The 7,281-nt window shown below is 38.2% G+C and overlaps 1 protein-coding gene across 2 annotated transcripts in view; it reads left to right on the top strand.

Moving 5' to 3' along the window:
• The first annotated feature begins 1,241 nt into the window (after positions 1-1,241).
• The window catches only part of PPP2R3B (protein phosphatase 2 regulatory subunit B''beta), a 50,495-nt gene continuing 44,455 nt past the window's right edge, over positions 1,242-7,281 (top strand). Inside the window, exons 1-2 of one of the 2 annotated variants that reach the window (XM_029086468.1) lie at positions 1,242-1,404; positions 1,462-1,589. In XM_029086468.1, the coding sequence (XP_028942301.1) occupies positions 1,242-1,404; positions 1,462-1,589 (291 nt within the window). Of the gene's footprint in view, positions 1,590-7,281 lie in introns of both variants that reach the window. The other variant, XM_010173904.2, reaches the window with a different exon arrangement.

A 7,281-nucleotide genomic window follows, 5' to 3' on the forward strand; every position in this document is an offset into this window, starting at 1 on the left:
GACACAGCGCGACCTTCCGCGCCCCCCGCGGCTGCTGCGTGGCTGGCCATAAGGGCTTAAAGGCTGCACCCGGGGCAGTGCTGTGGGGTCTGTGGCGCTGCCGGGGGGGACGGCTGAGCTCCGGTTGTAATAGTACGCTGATTTACTGGGTGTTACTCATTTCCAAGGTCATGTGCTTGTTTTAAGGCTTCTTCAGCAAAGTATTTGCCTATCTTTGCTGCCTTCTACATAGGGATCAAATGTTGATAAAAGCTTTTTTTGTAAAAAAAAAAAAAAAAAAAAAACAAAGCCAACTGTGCATCAGGAGGGAGCACACGGTTTAGTTAAACTTTACCAGATCACCAAGTGATTTGATTGTGGAGATGACAACAGTAACTTGTGTTCTCAGTATTTAGCTCCAGTCCTCTGTCTCTCTCTAAAAACCCATAATATTCTCTTTGTTTCAGGTGAGCAACTGAACCTGAAATCATCCTATCCCAGTTCTTGAGTCACATTGGGTTCCACATGGGCTTTAAAAAACTGAAAAAGTGAATGTCAGATAGATCAGTTCTTAAAATATCAAGTGACTGTGTGGTAGCAAGTAGACAGGCAAATCAAGTCCTGAGGAAGGATCTTTGGGAATTCAGCTGGGCATCACTCATATGCTGCAATATGCAATGCAAGGTTTTAAATCGGAAGCACAGGCTTCAGAATGAAAATTGAGCCTTTGCTCTTAGCTCTAAATCCCTTGACTGAAAGGCTTGCTTGTTAAATCGTTATTGTACAATTACCAAGGCTTTGCATAAACTGCTTAGACATTTAGTTCTTAGCAGGTTCAATTATAAATCTTTTAAAGGCTATTTGTCATAATATGTATTTTTTTAATACATGTTCTTGGATAACATTTGTTAGATAGCTCTTTGAGAAAGTCTGAGTGCAGTTTCTTTCTCTCCAGTCTCAATCATTTACGTACTATGCATTTAAAATAAATTATCCCCTGGATTTGACTTTGACCAATTAATGGCTTACACTTAACAAAATGTTGTTGTGGTCACATGTTAGTGGGTATCTCACAACACCTGTTGGTATCACCTTGAGGGAATAAATATTAACCCTTTGTTAAAATTGTAAGAGTAAATAATAGTATTTTTCCTAACAGGAACCCTGGAGCCTGTGAAACACGGGAAGTCAAGTGGAATAAGTAGGTGATTGTCAAACCTTTGTTTTTAATTTGATCCAATAAAAAGGGAAACTGGTAGAAAATGTCGCCTGGGAAAGTTCTGCAACCTGTACTGAAAATGAAGGTGGATGAACTCTTTTTGTGCTGGTTGAGTCAGCCTGCAACTCAGCTGACACTAAAGGACTGCTTGAGAAGAATCAAGAATGAGGAGAAAACAGAGATTGGTAGTGGAGATTCAGAAAATGGTAAAAATGAGAGGTTCACTAATAAAAATTCCAATTCCAAGCAGTGCATACTAGGAGATACCAGATTGCCTTTGATGTCTTTCAGTCCTCCTCAACTTTCTACTACTCTTCCATTGGCAACTCCAGCCAGCCCAAGGAACATTTCTAATGCTAGAGCAACACGTCGATCCTCAGGAGCCAGAGTAGTAAGTTTGTTTCTTGCTTATTAGACCTATTTGTTTAAGTGTAAGTGAATTTTGTGTTCGTTGTATTGGTAGATTATGCAAGTGATTCATTTTCCCACAGGAGGTATCGAGAGCAGAGAGAAGCTGTAGCACTGAACATAACATGTCCACATTTGTGTGTCCTTAGTGCTAATGGCTAGGTGGCCTAAACTTCCAAAAGACTGTTTTGGCTCCTTGCAGCTCCACTGCTTTTTATAAGCTATACATGCCTGACACAAAATGACAAATGAATTGTTTTCAATTTCCAGTATTTTTTCTGTCAAGAGTGATATTGCTTTTATTCTTTAGAAGAGTGGAGGGCATCTTAAAAATTCCACATCTGGTGGAATTGATTCGATTTGGTATATCTACCCTGGTTTTGAGCAGGTAGATTTCAAACATCAGGCAATATTGATCTATGTTGCAACTAATTTACATGTTATTCTTGCTTCAGTGTGTGCAGCACAGATAAGGAAAAGTCAAAACAAGTGATTCTTGCTTTCTGAAGTATTGCCTCTCCTGTGCAATAAGGTTAGGGCTAGTATCTGTATTGTTGCATTTCTTAACAGGCATGAACAAACTAGAAGTGCTGGAAAAGCTAGGAATAGCCTTATAATAAAAAAGTAGTTTTCAATAATGTCCTTGTGTCCACTAAGCAGTGTCCAGTGTGGGGGAGGGCCCATATATAGAGTCGGAGAATGAAAGAGAAATAGCTGTAAAAGCCAAAACCTGGATAGATAGGTCAGATAGCTATGACAGACCAGTTGTCACTTGTGAAAGACATCTCACACTTTATACCAAAAGAAAAATCTAGCATTCTATCAGATGTGGTAGTTTACAAAGGCTATTTAGTTCACTAAATAGATCACAGTTGCTGGGTACCTCTTGTTTAACTTACTTTTGTTTACTTAGAAGTAACCCAAATCAGATGTTGATGCTGCAGATGCCAGGCTTTCAGTAACAGGCCCTTCCACTGTTAATGCCATCTAACTGGGGGTAAATGTAGTCCCTGTGTTTGCTTGCACTGTTATTTTTATCACACGCTGCCTCGACTGCAAATATTCCTTTGTCTAATGATACCAGGCACTATTGTTAGTACAAGGCTCAAATTTGGCTCCACTGAATCTGCATATTAACAAAGTAATTGTTTTGGTACTGCATGGCACATTCAGTGCTTCCTTTCTAAGGAGGTCTTGATTTATAATAGACAATGCCCTTTATGCAAGAATGACACCCTTGCCCCTAACCTGAGATTTTTTTTTTTTAAACTTGCAGTTCAGTTCGATCTAATTTCTACCCCTTTTCATAAGTTGTAAAAACAAAACTGGATAGGAAATCGTGGTGACTGACGAAACTAAGTGTGGCATATATGATCTGCCTTGTATCAAAGGAGTTGTTAAGAGGCATGCTCTTTCTGCTATAGAACTATAAATTCGTATCACTTAATAATACTGGTAAGTTGTAAGTTGTCATCACTCCCATCACTCTACATACTTTGGTGTCTAACTCAATACATTGGCCAAACCTCCTGGTGTCCCAGGGAAGCCTTCTCAGGCGGGTGAGGGTAGAGAGGTTAGAGCTGAGGATGTTTAAGAGTATTTGTTTAATTCTCATCTCTGTTGTTGGTGTGTATTGAATATATATACGTACCTTGCACCCACAAGGAGTAACAATGGAACTGTTTTGCACTAGAACACTTAATCTGAAGTGTTGCCTTGATTTCACAAATATTAACTTTCAAATCTAGCTTGACAACTTGAAGTCCCCACTTCTTTGTTTCAAGACATCACACTTCCAGTCTAAAGTTTGTCTAGATTGACTTTGTAATAATAGGGACTTGTATTTTATGTGTAATCACAAGCCAGGCAGTAGGGCATGACAGTTGATTGACTTATTTTTTTCTTTATGTTCACACTATTATGTTTTCTGTTCTCGTGAAGTGTAGAAAGTTAGCAGATGCTCAGTTTATTTGTGTGTCAGATAAAAGCAAGCAAAGGGAGAGTTTCCATTCAAAGCCACTGTTACCTGACGTACTTGATCGGTAACTTGTGTGCTGTAATTTCTCTTCATGTGTCTTGGTTGGCTGCTTTAAGTAAATCTCATAAAGAAGAACTAGAAGAGATTAACGAAAAGTAACATTTGTTACTTAATTGGAATTGTTTGTATAGTGCTGAGAGAGAACCTGGAAGGTTAGGTTGTTGGTTGTTAGTTTTTTGGTTTTGGTTTGGTTTTTTTCCTAAGGAGTTGGGCAGGGGAAAGTTTCCAAGCAATAAGAAATTTATTTATGGCTTTATTATTCAGCTGAACTGAAGCTTCATCCAAAAGTTTCCTAATCTTTAAGATGTGTAAATTACATTTGGAGCAGGCATCAGCTCTTAAAACCCAACCAAGAGCTGCATGATTGCATGTTCTGCCATGACAGTGTATTTTCGCGTAGAAAGCCAAATAGCCCCCTTTCCTTCTCGTACATCTATAAACTACCCGGTGCAGTATCAAAAGTAATGTGTCTGGTTTTGTGCACTTAACTGTGGTTTGCAAATCGAGCCACAGTGGTTTTACTTAACTCATTTGAGTTTAAGTAAGTTTGAGGTCCTCATCTCAAAAAGAAAATGCTTCAGATAGTACTGTAGGTCCAGTAACACAGATTTAAATTCTAAATAGCAGTCCTAGAAAATCGTGAAAGTTAATGTGCTTAACTCTGCCTGAGGGTGATATTAGGAAAAGGCTTTTAAATCCAGCCATGAAGAGCTGGAGAATTATTTCTTTTAGGACTGTATAAGTCAGCTTAGGCATTTTCTTATTAAACTTTTTCTTTCTGTATACAGGAGTTCTCATAATGTAGCATAGAAGCAGTAAACTCATCTTGGCAGGTACATTTTCAGTATCACTGAGCTGAATCACTACATTTGATTATGGGTAAGGTTGCTGTGCACCTTTTCCTGTTTCTTAAAATGTCCCTGCAACTTTTTTGAAGGACACCAAACAGTAAAACTGGTAACAGAAAACTGCCATCCTCAGGTTATTTCCAGGTAGTAAGTATGAATGTGTAGGAAACCACATTTTCATGCTACATGTTTCTGTACTTGTTAGAAAAACATGTTTTGCAGGATAGGAAGCATTTCTGGAAGACCAGTCTTGAAGCTAATTAGGTATTTAATTTTTTAACACCTTAAACAGTAGCACATGAGCAAAACACGTTGGTGTTCTGATGGCAACTGTTAAACAGCATTAGAAGTACTGTAGCTGACAGCTGTTGTATTTGAGGAGATCTTTTCTTTTTTTTCAGAGGTTAGCTTGTATTTGAAGTTTGAAGGTTATACTTTTATGCACAATTCAGAAATTGCCATGTGTGTTTGCTGAAACACTAATGTCAGAGGAGAATTTACTGTCTTTCAAGATAGTTGAAGTCCTCCAATGATTAGCAAGTCCAATGTACTTTTTCAGATAATGGAAGAACCTACGTAGTCTTCATGTTAAAGATGAACAAAAAACTGGCACTTGAAACAGGATTTTGTTTATCTGGACTGGGCTCTTAAAGCCAGGTTCTGGAAGAAACACTAATTCAGAATAAATTGTTTAATCCACACACACATTTTGAAAACTAGACAGAACTCTATCATGAAAATTCATCCTGTGGTGTGTTTTCATGCAATGAAACAATGTTTGTTTAGTTTTTGTTTTATTTTTTTTTCCTTCAAGTACTTCACTTGCATGATGTCATTCACATTGACTGCATCCATTGTACAAACACTGCAATTGCAAAGTTCTGGTCATCTTTGTGATGTGAAGTGCTTGCTAGCATAGGCTTGGGATTTGTATGTACTAAATGTATTAAAATAACAGAAAATCAGAGGCATAGAAAAATCTCAACATTTACCTTGAATATTTTATGAGTGTATTGCTGTAAAGAAAGGCAATTTTAGAGCTGTAGCTTTCAGACTTGAAGAATAGCTGTTGTAGCTTTCTTCTAACCCTTATCGCTATTGTACATGGATTTAACAGTGTTTCTGGCACTCTGGATTATCTTAAACATATGGAGTGTACACAATTGTACACAGTTCATCACGTTGTCAAAAATGCCAGGCCTCTAGGCCTAAAAGATGCCGCAGGCAAGATGTTTAATCCTAACCAGCTGGTGTGCAAGGCATCTGGGGAAACAATTCACAGAATTCCCTATGGGCATTTTGGGGGGTGGTGGTGCAAAGAGAATGTGATATGATCTGAAGTACTTCAAAGTTATTTTCCGTTTCTCTGCAGGGTCGACCTTTGATATAAAGGTACTTCTTGGATTGGTTTCTCTATTTCCTTTGCTTGATAAGCATATTGTTCCTGCTTGTTATCCCACGACAATTATTAAAGCTCATTGTCCCATATTTCTGTAATTTGCAATGTTTTTACTACTTCACTATATTGTTGCATAGATTTTTTTCATTGCTTCTGTTCTTGCCAAATTTTTGTTACCAGTTAGTAGATTCAAATGGAGTGGTACTACTAGAATCCATTTTCGTTTAAGGGAGATTAGAATGAAACCTTTTAACACTGACAGAAGTTTGAGCATAATAACACTTAACAGTTGCTTACTGGAACAAATGAGTTCTGAGGACTTGAGTTAAAGGGTTGTGATGTCACACTGTAGGACAAGGGGCAACATGTGCAAGCGGGAGCACAGGAGATTCCATGTAAACATCAGGAAAAACTTTTTCACTGTGAGGGTGATGGAGCACTGGAACAGGCTGCCCAGAGAGGTTGTGGAGTCTCCTGCTCTGGAGACATTCAAAACCTGCCTGGACACGTTCCTGTGTGACCTACTGTAGGTAGGTGGACTGAGTGTGGTCCAGCATATACGCTCCCTAACTCTGTTATTATGCAAAGGTAGTGTTAATAGTGCTGTGCCCCATCACTAAGTGGGGAGGATGGTGAACTTGGCTTCCAACTCAAGCCCGTGACTTAAAAGCAGACTGTAAATAACCTAGTATCAAACTGATGTACTTTTATGATGATAACAGGGTACTATGACAGATGTCAGCACTAATGTGTTCACAATAAAGCTCCTTCTATGGTACCAACAAAGGAAGGCCAGCCAGAAGTTCATATTAAGGTCTGGAAGAGTGCAGCAATAGGTGTTCCTAGAAAATAATTATTAGTTTCAAGTGTGGTGATATAACAGTAGTCAGCATAAGCAGCACTGGTAGTATGTTACGTTACTCTTCTTAAGCTTTGCTCTACTGAATAGCTTGGAATAAAAGAATCATTATCTTGATTAGAGAACAAGCTATTCATTTTATGTGTAAATGAGAAACTGAAAGTTACTCACTGTTGTAGCTTTTTGGTAGTGTTCCTTATTCTAATTGCGTCTTGTACCCTGGGATATGAATGTTACACTTTTCTTAGCAGTGGTATTAATTCTGTTTACACATTGTGCTTTGTTAGAAGAGATAGTGATCTTTTGTCCTCTTTCAAAGTGGCAGTTGCACTTGAAAGAAGATATTTCTGACTTACTGGAAACTTGTTAATATTTCTTGTATGCTGCATCCATTCTTAAGAGGTTTTGTCACTTCTAGTGCTGAAAAAATGAATTCAGAATTATACATGGCTTTTTTTCAAATTTAAAATTTGCCTGAATCATGACACAGAAGGAAATAAAATATTTGGGTGGAATTTATTAATCACAGGC

The sequence above is a fragment of the Antrostomus carolinensis genome, unplaced genomic scaffold, assembly GCF_000700745.2.
Source record: "Antrostomus carolinensis isolate BGI_N321 unplaced genomic scaffold, ASM70074v2 scaffold6598, whole genome shotgun sequence".
NCBI lineage: Eukaryota > Metazoa > Chordata > Aves > Caprimulgiformes > Caprimulgidae > Antrostomus > Antrostomus carolinensis.